Raw genomic sequence first — 21,145 nt, forward strand, 5'->3', positions numbered from 1 at the left:
AAAACACTGCTGCACCTCCACCCAATAATAGCCCCAGCTCTACAAGACTTTCCTTTTATGAGATGTACTATATGTCAGACCGTCTAAGCATCTTGTAAAAATAAAAAGTTACTGTATTTAGATTCTTGCATTCCATCCACTGTATATTTATTGTGCTTAAGAGTGAATCACATAGCCAACCATTCACACAACACATACCTGGTGCCACAGCCTGCTGAGTCTATAATCAACGGAAATCAATCAATGCTATGTGTTTGGGCATATGTGTCCTAAATAAATGCATAAGATTCAAATGATCACCAAGCAGTGACCTACATATAGTAGCATGATCCTGGCATAGAAACACATCCTGTCCCTTGTTTAAAAAGCAGTGTCAGGATGGTATGTTTGATCTATGCTGTAAGTGACCTTTGCGTTTTCCATAGGTTGAACGTCCCAGCGCTCTGTTAGAGGTGTACTCACTCAGGGTGTCAGTAGGCTGAGCTGTGATGGAAAGCAGAGACATCTGGTTTACATGAAGAAAGCCTCCTCAACTTTTATTTCTCACAGTGCAGCAGCATGACCTGATCCTTGGCTGCAGTCCCTCAGGCACATACTTCTTCCCACGGGAGACTGTCCGTTTGCGTGGCATGGAGCTAAACCTGCTGGCTTGAAAGTGCAGCACCGTAGCATCCAGTTTGTGTCTGATGAAACAAGAACAAACTGTGGGTTAGATTTAACTAATCATTGCTTCACATCAGTTCAATTAAATCTCACTTTCAAGCCTAGTTATATAACTGACAGACGGTATAGGACCTTGTAAGTGAAAGGGTAATCCCAGTCTCAATAGCTAGATACCTGCACTGATTAACCAAACTCTTGGCCTCTCTATAACTCCAGTCAGAATGTGTTGGCATAATATGGTGTAAAATTTAGTTAGTCTTGCTTTTTAAGTTCACCTAACAAAATGAAAATTCAGTCATTATCTACTCACCCCCACACCGATGGAAAGTTGGGTCCTAATCTACTTCAGTTGTTTAGCAGAATGCTGCAATACTGTTTTGCTGTGAAGCTCCAGAAATGTTTTGTGGACTATGAAACTTTACCCGACTTTCCATCAGCATTGGGGTGAGCGGATAATGACTGAAATTTCATTATTGGGTGAACTTATCCTTTAAGGTGTCAGTTATGCTGGAAGGAGAAAGGCTCATGAACAGTCTTCACTGTCTTTCTTTAGTCTTCCCCAATTCTCCTCGCACTAAACTTGCCATCAAATTAGATCAGTGTGTTTACTGGAGAACATTGTTTTACACACAACGATGCAGTGGACACGCTGAATTGAGGGAGAGGACACAGAAGGAAAGTTTTATGAGGTTGGATCATTATGGATTATTTTGGTTTGGAGAGGAAAGTTACAGAAACAGACATGCAAGCTCCAAACGGGCTTTTAAGGCAGCATTAACTGCACACCGAAGTTCATTGGGGGCACTTCCCAAAACCTTTCATATGCATTGATTTTCTATACATATCTCCTCGCCATATTGCATAATTGCCATGGATGTCTGTGAATATCATGACAGAAGGCATGACTGCCTCACTGCAGGTCAGTTACTGTTTAATATAACTGTGGTGGATCCCCTCTCTGAGTCACGTTTAGGATTCATTTAAACTGATCTTGTTGTTATTGGACGAGCCTCTGGATATGAAGACCCTGTGAGATATTGCAACATACTGCCTTTCGGTTAAATCTTTTATGCCAAAACGTAACTTATTAACTGTCATTCAACGTCTGATTCTTTTCCTTCGTTCTGTTTTGCCCACATTGAATCTTGTCTTTGGAAAAGGGTGATTTTGAAAGGACCTCAGGCAGTGTGTGATGTAATCTTCATTTATTTAATAAGCCTTGAGTGAAATACCTTCTGTAAGTCACTCTAAACAGCCAGATCAGATATGCAACTGTAAAAAAGAGAAGGCCTGATCTCCTCTCACTCCACGCAGACTTCTCTTAGGGAGATAGTAAATTGCAGAAACTAACAAAGCCTTTAGAGGGAGCCATTTGTCATTGTGTTGTAGGAATGCAGTGACCAAATAAGGGCCATTAATCACCGGGACAAAGCTAAAGGGTTGACACTTTTGAATATTTATCCCACATCTTTAACAGCATGCAGTTTTGAATATACATCCTAATTTCAAATGCTAGTAAGCAAAGCTGCAACCTTAATTCTGAAATATTAGCTGTATTACATTTCAAACATTTTGGTGGAATAATTTAACGCAGAGAAAGAAAAGTGTGACAGCGCTCAGCTGATAGCGTGTTTAGATGGAATGTCAACTGCCTGCCTCGGAGCGCTGTGGAGGATGTACGGCCTGAGGGAGAAAGAGAAAACTTGTCTCTGTTGCAAAGCCACTTAAATCTCACATAAAGGAATTAATTTGGTTAAGTGCATCAAGAAATATGTCCTGATTATATCCAGCTTCTTTTCAGAAAATGTTAGATGTGGAGACTCGTCAAATCTAGCGGTGTTCAGTATTTTTACTAGCCTTCTCTTAATACCACTAAAGCTGGAGGTTAAAAAGCAACAACAATGCTGAAAGTAAGACTCCAATTAAAGTTTATAAGGGCAGATAATAATACAAATATTTTTGACTGAATCACTGGAAACCTTCATGAGACACTCAACCTTTCGACTGAAAACCTTGCCAGTGAACTTTTCAATGCTACAAGGGGAAGCTAAGTGCATAAGTGATTTCCAAATAATTGGACACATGGGATTTGACTGCTGTTTCGACTGCCCTTTTTGAAACAGTAAGTTAATGGAGCCTCGCCTTGTAGCTGCACAAAAGTGGAAAACCGATATTATTGGTCTAATTGCAGTCGACAGGACGGACATTTAATCCCATCTGCAGGCTCATGAAGCTGGTGGTCTGCTGACTCTGCTCCATTATGACATAATATGACAATATGATTTTAGGCCCCAGGCAGCTCCTGCTCCAGCTGCTGTACCACAGTGTTCTCGTGTACTCTTGATATGTATTAAAACTAATGTAATAACCTAAAATGATGAATAGAAATTGTAATTACTTGTCTTGTTCAATTCCTGATCTATATATACACGTATATATACATGTATTAAGAGCATACAAACTCATTTTCGGCGTATGCAATAAATGGATTGGACTTAACTGAGCGCAGTGATCCTCAGCTATATGTGCTTATATGCATACTAATATTAATTCACAGGTACAAGTCTGTATTGCTGTTTTGAGACTTCAGTATTGAGTTTTATTGTTTTATTACTAAAGATACTGTTCAAGGGCTCTTAAAGTGAACAAGGATTTCCAGACTTTGAGTATCTGAATCACCTTCAAAATGTTTTGTTTGTATCTGACATGCTGCATCCTGTTTATCAGGACCCTACTTAGCATTGACAAACTCATTCCAGCACAAAAAGCAAAAAACCAGACAGGAACAGAAAAGGCTAAAGCCACTCTGACATAATGATATATTAGCAAAAAGCAGGCTATCACCAATACGTTAGCCAGGTGGATCAGCTGGAGTAGCTAGCATCTGTTTTAACTCTGCTAGTTGTGCTGCCAAGACCTCTGAATCATATAAAGATATTAAAGACCAAAATCATTTCGAGTTGACCGGACAGATAAAGAGCCATAGCACATCAGAAAGTGTAACCTGAGTAAAAACAGCAGTATTTTTTTCTTTCTCAATAACTTTCCATCAATTTGTTAGCGTAGATGGCTGTCTGTTGAAGTTAGCTAATCGCTGTTACATTAGCGAGCAGTTCCCAAAATGACACAAACCAAACAATATACTTTCTCACTTAATGTCAGCGATATCAATTGATTTCCAGTAGTTATGTTTTGAATTCACCAGGTTTTAAGCGAGCTAAATCTCTGATATTTTGCTAATAGAGTGGTGTAGCGATGGCGTATTTCTGTAGGCTAACCCGGACGTTAGTAGCGCCCTGGTTCTCTCGACAAAAAGCCTCGGGGATCTTTGAATTGGATTTTTAGTTTAATTTATAAGTGGAAATGATACATAACATTTCTGAACTTAAGAGAAAGATCTTCACTGACTGATTTTGTTTATGCCCAAAACAAACTAAATAAACAAACTCTCTTCTTTTTCACGACTCAATAAACAAACTGAACTTAAAGAACAACACAGTTTCATACTGTTTTACTTTGTTTATATGTGGCGGACCCTGCCACCTTTCTAGCTTCACACAGTGTTCTGGGCACCTTATTTAACAGCTGTATATATATATATATATGTATATATAAAAAACTACACAGTGCCCCTTTAAACTCCAACGCTACATGTATGTGCAGGTTAAGGTGCTGTATCTCAGTCAGCTGGCCTTGTTTTCAGTAGTTTGTGTAAGGTTACCTAACTTTCAGGGGAGGGGGGGGGGGCTCAGTCTTCCCCTCCTTGCAGCTTGACGCTGCTGACCCCTCCCAATCCATTCATCAGTGTCATTCATGAGGCTCGCGTCTCTCACCGGGATGTAAATCAGCCGCGGGCTTCAGCTGGGGGCAGCATGTGGACTGTATCTACGTGGGTCGCCTCTCCTGGAGTCAGATGGCGTCGGTTTATTCAGCTTTAAGCTTTAAGGTGGTCGTCTAAAAGTTTGAGTGGCGTCTGTGGCGACCGTCGTCATGTGGCGCCCCCCTGTCGAGCGAGGCATCACCCATCTTGTGAGTAACGTTAGCTGCTGTTGGTTTATCTCACTAACCTCAGCTTTAGCAGTACAAACACTGCATTTATCGGTTCCCCGATATCAAAAATAGGTCATAAAAGTGGATGAAGTAATTGCAGGTAGAGTGACACGTAATGACGTTAACGCGGGACATGTTATGTCATGTTATGCTGGCGAGACTTTCTAGAGTGCTGAAACATCCTCAGAGGCGCGGGGGGAGCAAACGCCCCACGTTGCATTCAAGTGTTGTGTCAGCTCATTAAAATAGTACTAACATTACTGAGCTATTCTGTGTTTCCCACTCATGCATGTGCCCTTCCTCCCACTCCTCATGTACACTAGCATGGGTCAACATCATTAAAGTTAGCTTCTTATAAGTCCAGACCTCCAAGGACCTTTAGTTAATTACAGAGATTTGCTAACTGACATTAGCAAAGGGGAGATAGTGTATATCTGGCTACCCTTGCATCTGAAATAGTCTGGAGTTTACTCTGTAGAGCACTTCTACGTATTTATTTACTCTAAGAATAACAGGATGTGAGTAATTGAATGAGTTTTGGTGCCGGTGCTGGTCGTTTTCCAATTCAAAGGACAACCCAGTGTTGTTTTGGTTTGTCAGCACTGTTATACTTGTATAAATGACAAGACTAAGGTTGTGCAATGTCTGCAATTAAATGCAATTTTTAAACAACCAAGCAGAATTTAGCCTACTGGGGGACTCTAAAACAAAATAATACGGACAGAGTGTAGGGACCCCTGTGGAAACTCTTCCCACAATGCCCCATTCAGCAGCTTCCTGAGCACCGAGGAATATTCATCACCCCACCGCATTTAGTTAAGCGCGGTCAATTGGTGTAATCTGAATGTGCAATCTCGTTTTTTTGTATGAACTACCTTGAACGTTTCCTCTCTTTGTATTCCAGGGAGTGCTAACAAAAGCTCTGTGTTTCAAGGCTTTGAATCAAACTGTGCGGCCAAAACAGGGAGAGGGTTGAGATAAATTAAATCATTTGATAAATTGATGATTCAATTCGGTATTCTTGCTTTATTGCTAGCAGTGTTGCAACATTATAGAAATAGGGGAAAAAATCTGTAAAGGAACATTTTAAGTCTAATCCCTGTCCTCCTTTTTTCAGAAGGAGGGAAAAACAATAACAACAATGATTTAAAGCACTGTGATGCTTCTTTCTGTGAACTCAGATGACTCATTATGTGGAGCGGCACCATGGAAAATCTGTAAATTTCTTATATCAGATTATAAAGCAATGGCTTCAAGAGGTCAGTGTGATAAGAAACAGCAGATTCATCCAACTTTAACAATGACTGCTTCTGTCATAACAAAAATAATGAGAGGTTATGTTAGAAAAGGGTGCGCACAAGTCAGAGAAGATTATTATTTATGATTACTATATAAAAGTGTAGACTTGTTGATTTTTTTATTATTCACTCATCCATCTTCTGACAATTACAGTAAGAAGATTTAGTGGGTAAAAGTTCAATACTGCACCCAAGTGATTGTGCACTCAAACATCATGTCTGGACACGATACACCCAAACCACTGATTATGGAATAGCTGAAGGAGTATTGCATCAAAATGCTGCACGCAGTACTTTGAATTCCAGAGTAATTTGGTTCGATTTGAGGACGTCACTCCGCTGACCAAGAGAATCTGTGTGGGAATCCAGCTGACCCTCACATCAGATAGGGACAAACTTTCCACTCGCATGTAATCAAACAAGAGGAACGTCAGCAAGCTTGACCGTAACTTGACCACAATTGCCATGCTTAATTGATGTAACTGAAATGTTGTTTTTTACAAGGGACATCATCAGAATGCGATAAAAAAAATAAAAAAACCCACTGACAATAAGTTGATCGTGGTGACTTTTCATTTTCTGGATAACCGTGAATCAGGATAATCAGGAATATCATCACATGAATTACTTGGAAAAGCTGTCCAGTTGCTGACGCACAGTTGTATATTGGTTTCCTGATTTATTTTAAATTGCCTAAGCCTGTCACCATGCCTGAAGACATGGCTCACACTTTGTGTTCCCCACAAAAACAAGTTGGAATTGGATGTGTGTAAATACTGTGGATTCCAAAGCGACAGGGAGATGAGGTTACTACTCTTTATTTATCCTTCCTTTAAGCAGGAAGACCATATGATTACTAATTTAAGAGTCTTTGATTGGTTGTTTTTCACCAAAAAAAGATGTGTCCTATTAGTGATGCAATAAAAATATTTATTTCTTAACTAAATGTAAGGTTAAAGTGATTCCAGTATATTTTAGTGCAATTTTAATGTTAAAGTTTTAAGAATATTTTGATGATTATCGGGATGATATTGTGACTAGCAATTATGTTGGACAGGATAATTGTGACATGAAATTTTCATATCGCCCCGTTCCTAACTGCGATACATGCACGAGAAAATTTAGTTATAGCATACCTCACATTTCTGAGGCCAAAAGTGTACAAATATCTATTACTTGTTACTTTATTACAGAGTCAATACTTTGGTCCCTGTCAGGATCCTGTCAGAGTGATGACTGTCATTCCACTGACCTGATTGGTCAGTGGTCGGGCTGTTTCCAGGTTTTGAATCTAATCCCGGGAAGGTAACCCGCTCTTAGCTGTGCAGCATACGTAGGGGACCATGGTAAAAGTGAATCCGCCATGCAATACAGGAATGTGTACTCAAAATTAAAAGTATGCTACTGGCGCACAGTCCTAATTCTCATTTAATGGGAGTGAGCCACTTTAGTGTAAGCCTTATCCCGATAATGAGTTACTAAGCCTCTTTGGAACATGGCTCGTATGATTGGCTCAACTGTACCGGATCAAAGCACTGTAATCTCCAGCATGTAGATGCTCAAAGGTTCGGGATTTCAGATCAGATTATTTGCCCCGTCATTGGTGCAGTACTAAAACTTCAGAATGGTTTACTATTGAAATATTGTTTAGGAAACATTCTTGATATACATTGATGATATCTTATTCAGAAATCAGTGGAGTGTGCACACAAATTATATGCAGTGTTGTGCACTTTATTGAGGGAAGCAGGGATAGAATAAAAATGAGGTATTTCACATTTAAGAGCATATGGTGAAGTGTTTTTGCTTTATTATGCATTAAGCATATTTTACACTTGTAACAAGATAATCTACATGATCAGTATTCTTGCTGCTTTCTCTGGAAAGACAACTTGTCCCAGCTTTCAGATGTCCTGCCAGACAGTATTACTAATGTCAACAACTCACAGTTCTCGCTTTTACAAACAGAAAAACACATTTGTGTTAGATTACACAGAAGATACAGTACAAATGCTGCATCCTAACATCAAGAAGATACGCCCATGTAGAGATCTCTGAAAACAGGCTGTGTTTGCAGTGTTAGCTGTCAGTATTTGTCATGGGAAAGTAACAGCAGATGATTAATGTTCCAGATGGCAGGTGAAGCGAAGGTATCTGTCAGGCATGCTGAGGGTCTGAACAGGGTATGATTGGTCACAAGCGTATGATGGCAATGATTGATGTATCTGGTGTGTGTGTGTGTGTGTCCCCAGGGTGACTTCACGTGGAGCAGCGTGTCAGGACGTAGCGTTGGCCTGAAGCCCGTCCCCCTGCAAAGCCTCTCAGAGTTGGAGAGGGTTCGTCTCCAGGACGTGGCCTTCAGAAGACTCCTGCGGGATCACGACCTTGGCTGCCACATCACCATCCCTAAATGTATTAAAGCACACACACACAAACACAAACACAAACACACACACACACACCTGCACAGTAATAGCCCACTTCCTTATCTGTCCCAAGCATGTCATAGCACGTCTTGCAGAACAACAAAATGGCAGAAAGTGTTTTTTTTTTTACATGCAAAGAGTTATTTTCCTTCTCATGTAACGATGTAATGCTCATGATTACTTGCAATAAACTGTGATTGTTAAATTCATTTCATGGTGGGAGAGTGTCTACCTTTAAAGGGGCACTATGTAGTTTTGGAGAAGAAATTCAAACTCAGAATTTAAATATTTACAATATTAATGAGGTACTAATGCAAACTCATAGGTATTCATTTTTTCTGTAACTGCATAAACAAGCTGTTCTCAGAGGAAAATAAGGTCCCCAGAACACTGTTTGAAGCTTGAAAGGTGGCAGGGTCCGCCACATGTAAACAAAGTGAAACAGTATGAAACTGTTGTCCTTTAAGGTCAGTTTGTTTATTCAGGTTATTCAGCCATGAAAACAAAGACAGTTTGTTCATTTAATTTTTTAGGCATGAATAAATCAATCAATGAAGATGTTTCTCTTCTGATTAAAAAATTCATAGTGCACCTTTAAACATACTGTTTGACGAAACAAACCTCCACATCTTTATCTTGACACATTATGAGAAGTTTGCCAAGCTCTTTTTAAACTTGTAATCATTAAGGAAATGAGCCTAAGAATATCAAGTGGAGCGGGTGAGAGCAGGAGCATATTAACGAGAGTTCTTTTATTGAATTGTGACCCCTCCGCCTCTTTCAGATGGCCGCAAGCACAAGAAGTCACTCAGGCGGAAGTTGGATTCCTTATCTAAAGAGAAGAGCAGAGACAAAGGTAAAATGAGATGTGCTGGATATACTCTGTTCAGTGGTGGGAATGTTAGCGGTCCCTCTTGCAAACTGTCTTTAGATAAATAATTCATGACTCTCAGTGATATTTTTGTTATTCTTTTTCCAAAACCAGTGAAGATAAACAATTGTTTTTTAGGTCTGTGAAAGAGCCAGTGAGACCTGTCAGACTTTTATCCCCCTTTGGTTTCTAGTCTAGTCAGCCTCTGACACTCGAAAAAAGATACTCCTTGATCCTTTCGGGTGAAGCTGTGTAGACTCACTCAAGCAGACGTTCTCAGCTGTTTATACCCGTGGAGCTCTGAGTGATCAGAATCTACAGTACAGTAAAGAAGTCTCAGAGGGAGCTGTGATCTTCGACTGCCGCGCCCGCTGCAACAATGTGGCAGGAAAGTGATGTTCTCTGTCAGACGGGGCAGTCGGGGGAAATAACAAAAACAATCTTAAGTGGTGGCTCATTCATTACAGCCTATCCTCCAGCACGGCCAGCCCCCTCTTTCCTCTTTTACCCCTTCTGTTTACAAAGGCACTTCACAAAGTATGCACTCCCTGGCTGTGAATATTGAGTGTGCACTGCAGAGTGCCGTTCTTGGCATTTCTCTTGTCATATTTATTTAGAGCAGCATTTATTTAAAAGCTTATAAAGAATGAATGGAAACACACTTTTGTGCGGAAAATACAAGATCCAGAGGGTAAAATGTATAAAATGCTGACGTGACTGGCACATATTAGGAGTAATTCAACATCTCCCAGTTCACTTGGGGCAAAGTGATGAACTCTAAGTCTCCCTGTCTTGCCTTTTTACCTACCACAGAGAATTCGCCCCAGGCGTTTGGCATACCACTGTCACAGGTCATATCCAATGACTGCACACACAAGCAGCGGCACGATCCCCTGCGGGAGGGGCACAGTGACCCCACTGAATTGATGCTATCCTTCCTCCACCTCAACTCCAGCTTCAAAAGGGCCAACAAGGAGCTCTCCAGCAGCAACTCGTCCCTGAGCTCCACTTCTGAGACCCCTAATGATTCACCTCTGCTCAGCACACCAGACGTGGCCCCGCGTACGCGCAGGAGGGTGAGGCATTTCTGAAAACACGCTGTCGCAGAGCGACAGGAAATCTGTCTGATTACACTTGCACACGAGATCTCTCTGGGAATTTGTGACATTTTTTTGTGGCTGTTCACTCAGTGGGCGGATGATGCAGCCACATTTTATCACTCACTGTACGGTTGTCACCCATCTGCTTGACAGGGCGGAGTATCTGTGGACTGCATCACTGACCTTGATGATAACCAGTCTCGGCTCTTGGAGGCCCTCCAGCTGTCTCTGCCAGTAGAGGCAGCTGGCAACAGGGAGAAGCGTCATGACAAAAAGCTCAGTCTCAACCCAATTTACAGACAGGTGCCCAGGGTGGTGGGTCTCTGCTGCCAGCACCTTGAAAAACACGGTACACATTATTAAAGTAACACTAAATGAGAATGGTGTAAATCGTTTACATTACATGCCATAGTCCAGCATATCACTGTGGAAGCTTGTGTTTGAGGCTGATAATGAGCCACAATGTCGGCACTAAGAGAGCACCTTCGTCTTTGCTCAGGCCTACAGACGGTTGGAATTTTCCGTGTTGGGAGTTCCAAGAAGAGAGTGCGACAGGTACGATGATTTCAGCTAGGTTAGCTTTCAAGGATAAGTGCATCCAAAAATGAAAATGCAGTCTCTATCTACTCAACCCCATGCTGATGAAGAGTCGGGTAAAGTTTGGTAGTCCACAAAACATTTCTGGAGCTTCACAGCAAGACAGCGTTGCAGCATTCTCTGTGGTTGAGTAAATAATGACTGAAATTTGATTTTTGAGGAGAACTTATCCTTTAACACGCCTCTGCACTTGAATATATTGTATTAACCATGAGAATCATTTTTATTCATGTCATTGTCACGATATTTCATTCAGCTACGCAAGGAGTTCGACCAGGGATGGGAGGTACATTTGGATGAGGAGCACAGTGTCCATGATGTAGCTGCCTTGCTGAAAGAGTTCCTCAGAGACATGCCTGACTCTCTGCTGACAAGAGAGCTCTACACAGCCTTCATCAACACAATATGTGAGTACACATACATACGCAGGAGCCAAAAATAACAAGTCACCATACTTTTGGTTAGTTGTGTGGTGTTTTTTTATTGACGTCATGTCATGGCCTTTTTTTGTCTGCAGTGCTGGATTATTCAGACCAAGAGAGCGCCCTGCAGCTCCTGATATTTTTGCTTCCTCCCTGTAACAGCGACACGCTGCAGCGCCTCCTCTGCTTGCTGTCCACAGTGGCTGCACATGCGGAAGACAGCCTGGACAATGAGGGACAGGAGGTAAAGAAACTGTGCATGCCCTGTTTTCATAGCAGCGTTATCGAGGCCACCTGTTTCATCTCTCCTGTTTTCTGTACACATTTTGACACTTGTTGACTCCACCATCACGTGCAAAGAAATATTAAAGAAACGAGCAACTCTCACAGAATAATCCTGAAAAACGTAAATGAACTGTTTACAAGTTTAATGTGATTGTGATGAATTCCAGCAGCCATCAGAGGGCAGTAAGACAGATGTTTGGTACATCTGCAGCCTCTAATTTGAAGAAAGCGCTTTGCCAAAGCACAGCAAATTATGCATAATGATCCATTGTGGGTATCATGATTAAATGATGCACAGTCAACATGAATCACCCTGCTGCACATAAACTGCACAAACGGTTTGCTTCTACATGCATCATACAGTTTGGTCCTAATTTACTCCCCCAGTTTATGTGTTGCAGAGAATAAGAGGAATAAGGAAGTGTTCAAGGTTAGAAACAGTTTTTCTCAACACCTACATATTTGTGCCGACAGACAACAGTATTTTTTTTCTACTCCATGAAGCCAGTGTCAGTAAACATCATGTCATTCACCATTGTGATTGCAATACCTGGTTAAATGGGCAAAATGGAAGGAGTTTCAGTTGAAAACATGAGAATTTTTTTAAAAACGATCAACAGAATGTGAAGAAATAACAATTTTGACATTATGATGTCTATTGTGTGCAGAGATATCTACTGAAGTTAGCGTGCTAACCAGCTCCTGTGCTAGTTTTTTAAACACCAACACTTCCCTGGTGCTTCCATGAGCCCAGAGTTGGTCTTTGATGATCTTTTTTTTTTTTACATTAATCTTACTTTTTGACTCCTAATTGTTACATTAGAGATTGTTTCCCACGGATATAAAACAAGTTTCTTCTTGGCATTGTTCCTAGCGCATACATACTGTTAAGGTGAAGAGGTCTTCGTGGTCCCTTTGAACAAAGAAGGCAGAGCCGGCCTTATTGATGGTGGCAGGCATGTGTTGGGTGCACATTCCCAACATTTTCTGGGTGCCCACGAGGGTCTGTCCTCAACAAAAGACTCTTACTCTTAATATGATAATTACTCTATGCGTGTAATAGTTTTCATTCCTGTGAGTGAGCGCATGGGGAGATGAAAAGAAAATCAGAGGAATTTGGCTGCGTAGTTAACTTTAATATAAATCATTTCAGTATAGAAAACATTTCTTGTAATTGGTGGGGTCAAATTTGGGTTATCCAAGGTAATAATTTGGGTGTGATGTAAGAGGTTTACAAGGTTGTTTTGACTTGAGGGTTATTGCTCAAAAATAAAATATATGTTAAAGGAGACATGCTGATTTTCAGGCTTATAGTTTTATTTTGGGTTACTACTAGAATAGTTTTAGTTGTTCTAAGGCTAAAAAAAACTCAATTTTTATCGTACTTTTCAGTGCTGCAGCATTGTACTGAAGGGCTTGCATTACTGTGGCTGAAGAAATGATTGATTTCTGTCTTCTGTTTCCTGTAGATCACAGGAAACAAGATGACATCACTCAATTTAGCCACCATCTTTGGACCGAACCTCTTACACAAGCAGAAAAACTCAGACAAAGAGTTTGCTGTCCAGAGTTTCGCCCGTGCAGAGGAGAGCTCAGCCATCATCAGCGTGGTCGAAAGGATGATCAATACTTGTGGTACACTATTTATGGTAAGCCTTCCTCACTGCAAACCAAAGGTCTGCACAGTTGAACAATCTTAAGGTCTTTGTCAGATCTTCCTTTAGCCAAAAAAGTGTTTACTTCTTGAGCTTAATCGAGTGGAGCAGCCTAATAAAATATTAACATTATCTTTATAGCTTTTTAGAAGGACTGAGCTTGTACACACACTGATAAAACAAAGTAGCATCCCAGTAAAACAGTGAAATCCATGCAGTTTGTTTGTCTCTCCTGAACCCTGTGAAATTCAGTTTAGTGAACACTCATTTTAAAATGAGAGGCCTCACTGGAGAGGTTAATAAGTGTCGTTGGCGCCTCTGTTTTGTTTATAGACAATGATTGGGAGTAAGGGCAAGATCCTCATCTCCATTATGTTTCTCCGCTTTCCGCCACAAACTTAAGTGCAGATGCAGTTAATTGGAGTATCTGAAAATGATCTGTTCAAGAAGCCGGAGGGCAGAAAAAAAGCCCAGCAGACATTTGCTCTGCATCATTAGCTCTGCTTTTCTAAACTGCTGTTAATTATTTTCGACTCATAGCATAGAAACAACATGCTACAGTATATTGCATCATAGGCACTGTGAAAATACAGGCAACATGAAACTGTTTGTAGAAAGGAGCAATTGAGTATTAAAGATGCAGAGAAATTAAAGGGCAGCTCCACTAATTTTACACATTAAAGTGTATTCACAGGTCTTGGGGAGCAATTTATCAGATTACATGTAGCTTCGTCTAGAGCCACAAAAGGCTTTCTATTACTTTCTTCACATATGCAGTAGTACTCCCAAACTTTCATGTCTAAAATTGGTGGAGTTGCCCTTTAAGGTAACACAGAGTACAGTTTTTTATTATGTTCTGATTCCATTAGGTTCCTGCTGACCTGCAGAATGAGGTGCTGATGAGTTTGCTGGAAACTGATCCTGATGTCGTAGATTACTTACTGCGGAGGAAGGCTTCTCAGCACTCGTGAGTTTCCACCTCTTGTCTCATTGTGTGTGTGTGTGTGTGTGTGTGTGTGTGTGTGTGTGTGTGTGTGTGTGTGTGTGTGTATGAGAGAGAGAGCTGTCTCTCTGCCTCCAAATGATCAAGAATACATCATGTCTGATTACCCCTTTGGGATATTTATTGTATACATCATAATTAACGTGTCTTCTTTGTGTCTACAGAGACCTAGGCCCTCTCAGAGCGGGGGAGTCCTTCTCTCCTTCTGACAGACGCTTATCCAACGACTCCATCAAAGCATCTAGTGGAGAGGTGTCTCCTTATGACAACAACTCCCCAGTCCTGTCAGATGGACTGCTGTATAAATACCCAGAGGACAGCAGTCCGATGTCAGACAGGATCCCCAGACTTTCTAAGCAGCACAAACTCAGTGGCCATTCTAAAGACAGATCAGGCAGCACCTCTCCTACGCTTTCCACAGACAAAGGTGAACTAAAAAAATTGCAACATAAACTTTAGCATTATAAGTTGAAAATTAAATAAATAGTTTGACACTTTGGGAATCACACTTATTTGCTTTTTAGATGAGGAGTTTGATACCACACTCACATCTGTAGGGTGAGTATGTAAGTGGAACGAGCCGCTAGTTAGCTTAGCTTTGCACAAAGACTGGAAACAAAGGGAAGCCTGGCTCTGTCCAAAGGTACCTTTGGACAAAGGCTAACTGCTTCCTCTTGTTTCCAGTGTTTATGCTAACCATCTGCTGGCTATAGCCTCATATTTACCGTATGGACATGAGTGATATCGATTTTCTCATTTAAGTCTCAGCAAGAACACAAGATTCCTAAAATAATTTCATAATTAAGTAATAATAAAATAATTTAACTATTTCTTGAACCTCTTCTTAATAAGAAGAATAATCATCTTAAAGACAAAACAACATCTTATAATTTATGTATGTTGTTTTAATAGATATGACATTTTGATAGTATTTTTTATTGATATAATGATCAATTAAGTCAAATTAAGTAATCGTCTTGTCGCTTTTGTTCCTGTTAGAGGCCTCAAATGATCATTTCTGGGACACCTGGCAGGAACTGCTCAGCAAGGATTTTACTGGCCATCACATCACCGGTAATAGATTCCTCTGTACATGTTGCTGCAGATGGTCTTGAGATATTTAATGATTGCCGGATGTTAATGAGCATTTTCTCCCAGGCTCCCTCGGAGACGTGTCGGAATGTGAGTCGTACGGATCATCAGAGGGGCTGAGCAGTCACCAAGGTAACAACAAGCTGCCTGTCAGGCCAACACAAACCTCATTGGACGTGCTGGAAGTCAGGCCACACCTCCCGGTGACTCGCAGCAGCAGTGGCCCTCATGACCAGAGAGGACAGACACAACCGCAATCATCATTACATCAGCGACTGAGCGACCAATCAGGAGCTGTCAGCTCGGACAACTTAGCAGGAAGGACAGGACACCCTGTATGTCCATTAATTAAGGTCAGGACGCGTGGTTTGATTCCTCCTTATTACTCCGGACAGCTGAGGGACACCCATATTTCTCACTCCACACCCTCCCTCTTCTCGTATCAGCCTGACCCTCAAACCCCACAGCAGGCCCAGACTGTAGATACAGCAGATGGGCCCGGAGAAGCAAAGGTCCCTGATGCACCAGAGTGGCAGACAGAGAGGTGGCATATATGGCGGATACTGTCAAAAGACAATGGAGACGCACTGCCTGAAACCCTGGTGTGATGCACTATTTACCTATATGAACTATACTGATCACTTAAAGAGAACAGGGTCATTCTCTCATCACGCACTGTTTCTTGAATGTGTTATTATTTTGCTAGCATGTTCAACTGTACATATATGAATTTTGTTGTACATGTTAACATGATATAAACTGATTGTTTTATGTAATTTTGTACTATTTTGTAGTTTATTTTATCATTTAATAAGTTATAGCCTTGAGATAATTTGCAACACAAACATCTAAAACTGTATTTAGACTTGAATGGTATAATTGGACTTGAATGATATATTAATGCTTAATTTGAAGCCATGAATGTTTTTTAATGCTGAATGTAAAACTATAAACATTGTTTATGTTGTGATTTGGCTTAAATTTGCGACACTTTGTTACGTACTGAGGGTGCTTTAATGTTGAGTTTTGTTACAGGCTCATATTACAATCTACTTAGCTATGGAAATATTGCAGATATGTCATTATTACTACCCATGTCTTTATGTTCTCCAGAAAACAAAACTGGAGGATATGTTCTGTATAAGGCTTATTCCTCTATATTAAGTAAAGGTAGATTTTACTGAATTTCTGCACTCATTTTCTGTTTATACACACCCCTACTTTTGGAGAAAGGATTGTTAAGCACCATTATTTACAGACATTTACTATATATTATTTGTAAATTTACATTCTTTGTAATTTACTGTAAAGGAAATGTCAATGCCTTTTCTAGTAGGCACTTACTAAACTGCGATTAGATCGATCCAGAAAAATGATAAAAACAAATCTCATCCTGTCCTGTCTGATACATGTTTGAGATTAGTAAACAAATTGTAAGTGGAGGAGAGTTGCAGTATGAATTTGAATCAGGTTCGTGGTGAGACGTGAGAGAAGCTAATCAAAGCTCAAAATGTAAGAAAAGTAAAATAACATGCAGTTATTGGTATTTATTTGGCTTTGGGATTCCCCGGCTCAAGTAGGTGCTATGGACAAAGATTACCGCATCCATGGGTGCTATGTGATAATGGCAGGATGTGGCACTTGCGAAACTTTACTCAATCTAACAATAATATACAGTAGTATTGCAAAAATATACAGTATAAATGTAACCTAAAACAAAAAATCACTACACAAGTTAATTCTGTATGACTGAGTCCATCTTTGGGGGGGAGGGTGTTGCATAAATAAACATCAAGACTAATTTCTACATGATTTGTTGTTGCAATTACTTGTAGCTTTTTGCACACTTTATACTTCCACTACTACATTTTTAAGTTCATTTATTTAATTGGCAATTGGATAAAAATGATTCGGCTAATATGATACACGCTGAATACAGGATCCAATGATTAACTTGGCTGAAAATTGGTCAACACAGCAGATACACAGATAATGAAAATGTATACTTTACTTTTTTTTGTACTTTTTATACTTAAATACACTTACTGCCAGAAAATTACTTTTGATATTTAAGTGCATTTAATATCAGATATTTTAAGACTATTTGCGTGGGTGACTTTCACTTTCACCAAAGTTATATTTTAACATGATATCTTTACTTTTACTCAATTTTGACTTGTGGCTGTGGCCACATCCTTTAACACACCTCACAGTGAAATATGTTAGCACCGTTGTAGAAAAATGAATATAAAAGTCAGCAGGGTGCATATTAAACTCTTGTAAGGAGCACTGTTTTCTGGTGCCAGGTGGCAATCTAACTTGACACTTTCCCCTCGGAGTTCCATCAGGAATCAGCATGGAGTTAAAAACCAATGGCTACTTTATTTTCTATACTGCAGTTCAGAGGCCAGTGAAACAGTTACCTGATGTGGCCACAAGGGGGAAGTATAAGACCAGGAAATGATTGTTTGTCTCCTCAAGCTCTAAAAACATCTATTGATTAAATGTCATTCCTATTGAACTCATTTTTTTCACTATGTTTAAGATGGTGATTTCATATGTTATGGATGATGGCTCTATTTTATGTTTTTACATTTTAAATTTTACACTGTTTTGCTGGCCTGGAGAGTACATTTTCTTTTATCAACAGTAATCTTGCTATATGTGATGAAAATAAAGAGATCTGAGCTGACATATTTTGCCATAAGATAAACTATTAAGGTACTGGAATTGCAAGAACTTCTCAAAATAAGTGTGCAGTTCTGCAGGAAATGGAAACCACTGAAATCTGGTACAGATTACACATAGTTGATAAAAATCTGGAAACACATATTTGAGGATACAGCTGTATGATTAGTTGCTAAGTGATGGATCTTATTGAGATAACTGAGATTGTGTAATTCAATAGACTGCATTATGAATGTGTGTTTTAAAGTGAGCAATCTGATTATGCTTTGACAATAAATGTCCTCGCCCTGATAATAAACTCCTCCAAGGGGGATTTCCTCAACACAAAGATTTGCGGTTAAGCTTTCTTGGCCATATCCATCTCCACGGCTGTGTGAGCCGAGCTGTATTTGGCCACCGCACAGTCCCACTCTGACTGTGTCCAAAGAGACAGAACAGGATGTCTGGATGTGTTTTACACAGAATCCCTACAATGTGCCTAAGCTTTTGTATCTGCACCACAAATGTAGCAGTCTGCATTAAGACTATCCTGTTTAATGTCCTGGCTTTTGGACAACAAATAGCCTTCTTTTTCCTTCATCTGTGACCTACCTCCTGAAAGCGAACAATCAAGATCCAATATTTAATTTCACATCTTATCTTTGCAGCACTGATGGATGTAAGTTGATCCTCTGGCAGAGAGCTGCAACTGTTCCCAACAGGGGGTCCATCCTGTCTGAGTCCGCTGACTGGCATCAGGAGCAGCTGCAGGGAGGACGGAGGAAGGTCACAACCGAAATGAGGCTGAATGTCCAGAAACAAGAGAGCCCCAGCCCTGGTGCTTCAAGGGCGAGACTGATACACAAATCTCCACAGAAGAGAAATAGAGCTCAGTGGAGCTCATTAAGGTGTCGGTTTTTGCACGAAAACACTTTGAAATCAAAAGCTACAAAGCCTCAGTCCATATTTTGTCATTTTAGATACAAACCCTGGACTGCTTAACATACTGCTGTACACTGACTGCTTGTCAATAACATCTTAAAGGATTACTTACCCTCAGGGTTCACCCTCCGTGCTGATGATTGATTTTTTTATTATTATTATTTTTTTATTTAAAGGGAGAGTTCATCCAAAAATCAAAAAGAAGTATCCCTGCTCCTTGCTGCAGTGCTATTTATCCACCAAGATTGGTTTGGTGTGAATTTCTGAGTTTTGCAGATATCGACCGTAGAGGTGTCTGCCTCGCCTCTCTCGCCTAATGAAACTAGATGGCCTGCGATGCTCACAGCACCCAAAACATAAATTTGAAAAAAGCAACAGCAATGGCTCTGTCCAGAAATCATGACCCAGTAACTCAAGATAACAGCCTTGTTGTGAGCAGTTTTTTGTAGGAGCTAAGGAAACGTCCATCTGCTCATGGACAAGAGGCTAGCTAACGTAGCTAAATAAGCTAGGATGACGCCAGTAATGCTGATCATAGCTTTCGTGAGCATTAACCTCTCATCCATGAGAAGATGCAGTTTCCTTCAGCACAGTGATAGGGAGGAAAGAAAATGGTCAATGGTGTCCTTCTTTAGCACTGGCTAGCTTAGTTAGCTTAGTTAGCGAACCTGCTCATGACAAGGCCTGTTATCTTAAGTAACCAGGTCGTGATTTCTGGAGAGAGACACTGCTGTTGAGTTTTCTTTTCTATACTTTTCTTTTCTTTTCTTTTCTTTTCTTTTCTTTGAGCACCACAAGCTGTGTGTGAGCACAATCTAGTTCCATTATATTCGAGAGAAGTCAGACATCTCTCCAGCCGATATCTCCAAAATTCAACAAGTCACACCAAAAAAATCTAGTGGGATAAATAGCACTACATAGAAGAGGAAAAATGTGTCTTTTTTATTTTGGGATGAACTCTCCCTTTAATTTTGTAGAAAATCAGCGAGTGTACCTTTAGGATAATTCCTGCCATAAATCACTGTTAATGTGCTGCATTAACATTTTCAAAAAGTTGAGACAAGAAGCCATTTTGTGCTGATTTATGCTTCCACTTGTCCCCCATTGTGTCTGAAAATGTATTTTCCGATGCCTTTGGTGAGGAGGGACAGTATACAGCAATGAACACAATGCCTGTCATTTCACTGATGGAAAAATGTGCAATACAATAATCAGCAAACTATTAATGAATGCAAGAGCGACAAAAGTCCATAATAGAGCCTTGTAGGAGTCCCGGTCATGACTGGGTAATGAAGTTTGTTTTGAGAGAAACAAAAGTTAAAGATTAAAGGATTAGTGGTAATTAAGCCACTCAGCTCAGTCCAGTTCAACACTTGATGGACAGAAATGGGAAGTTTTAGATATCAAGTGTCTCACTGGTTAGAAAACTTGAAGTTATTTTAGACCAGATCTGAATTTTGAGCAGCACTCCCCTCTCTTCTTACGAGTGGGTTGTTTGAAGTAGCGCTTTCTAGTTAGATTTCTTTAATTTTGAATTTAATTTCAAGGCTTCCCAAATTGATTTATTTATGTTTGGAGATTATCAGACCAGTGTACTGAGAAGCATCTTCTCCTCTCGCCTGTTTTCTACAATCTCTGTGAAGCAACACCAGAGCTGTGTTTGTACAGCCCACAAAAATATAATTTCATTCGTCCCATCTGCTCTGCTTCATATGCTCCATTTGGGATAAATTTGATAAATATTTCTCATTTTGAAACAAGGCCGTGTTGAATTTGTTCTTTTTGATGTTTGCGTTCGAATGATCGGTGCACACGCAGGCTATAAAATACACTACGTTAGTGGGTGCACATGTGGTGTCCCGAATGCACCATGGCTTTTTTAGCGAGCATATCGCCAAATGTGTTTTCCCCCTTCTCTCCTCGAGTCCTCATGCAGTTCAGTTGGGATGCAGGCTGTGTATCGGGTGGGACGGGAGATCAAGTTGGGTCAACCTCAATATGTCAGTTCTTTGGCAGGCAGGGGAGTGAATGATTCACTGTTTAAATTGTGTTAGCAGCACACTTCGGGACAGCC

At 40.3% G+C, this 21,145-nt stretch overlaps 1 protein-coding gene across 1 annotated transcript; it reads left to right on the forward strand.

Annotated features, from left to right (window-relative positions):
• Window positions 1–4,535: 4,535 nt before the first annotated feature.
• LOC141002478 (rho GTPase-activating protein 6-like) lies at window positions 4,536–16,153 on the forward strand. Its single transcript, XM_073473815.1, has 13 exons — window positions 4,536–4,692; window positions 8,264–8,423; window positions 9,222–9,293; window positions 10,122–10,384; window positions 10,562–10,757; window positions 10,908–10,963; window positions 11,262–11,412; window positions 11,523–11,671; window positions 13,182–13,361; window positions 14,237–14,334; window positions 14,535–14,797; window positions 15,370–15,444; window positions 15,529–16,153. The coding sequence occupies exons 1-13, from the start codon at window positions 4,654–4,656 to the stop codon at window positions 16,068–16,070; spliced, it is 2,244 nt and encodes a 747-aa protein (XP_073329916.1). The 5' UTR covers window positions 4,536–4,653; the 3' UTR covers window positions 16,071–16,153.
• The last annotated feature ends 4,992 nt before the right edge of the window (window positions 16,154–21,145 follow it).

This window comes from Pagrus major, chromosome 9 (assembly GCF_040436345.1).
Source record: "Pagrus major chromosome 9, Pma_NU_1.0".
In the NCBI taxonomy this organism is placed as follows: Eukaryota; Metazoa; Chordata; class Actinopteri; order Spariformes; family Sparidae; genus Pagrus; species Pagrus major.

What these genes read in the sequence shown, in the direction of transcription:
- LOC141002478 (XM_073473815.1), top strand. Translation starts at nt 4,654, where the DNA reads ATGTGGCGCCCCCCTGTCGAGCGAGGCATCACCCATCTT. An exon ending in AGCGAGGCATCACCCATCTT is followed by an intron (nt 4,693 to 8,263) that starts GTGAGTAACGTT and finishes GTGTGTCCCCAG; the next exon opens with GGTGACTTCACGTGGAGCAG. An exon ending in CCAGCACCTTGAAAAACACG is followed by an intron (nt 10,758 to 10,907) that starts GTACACATTATT and finishes GTCTTTGCTCAG; the next exon opens with GCCTACAGACGGTTGGAATT.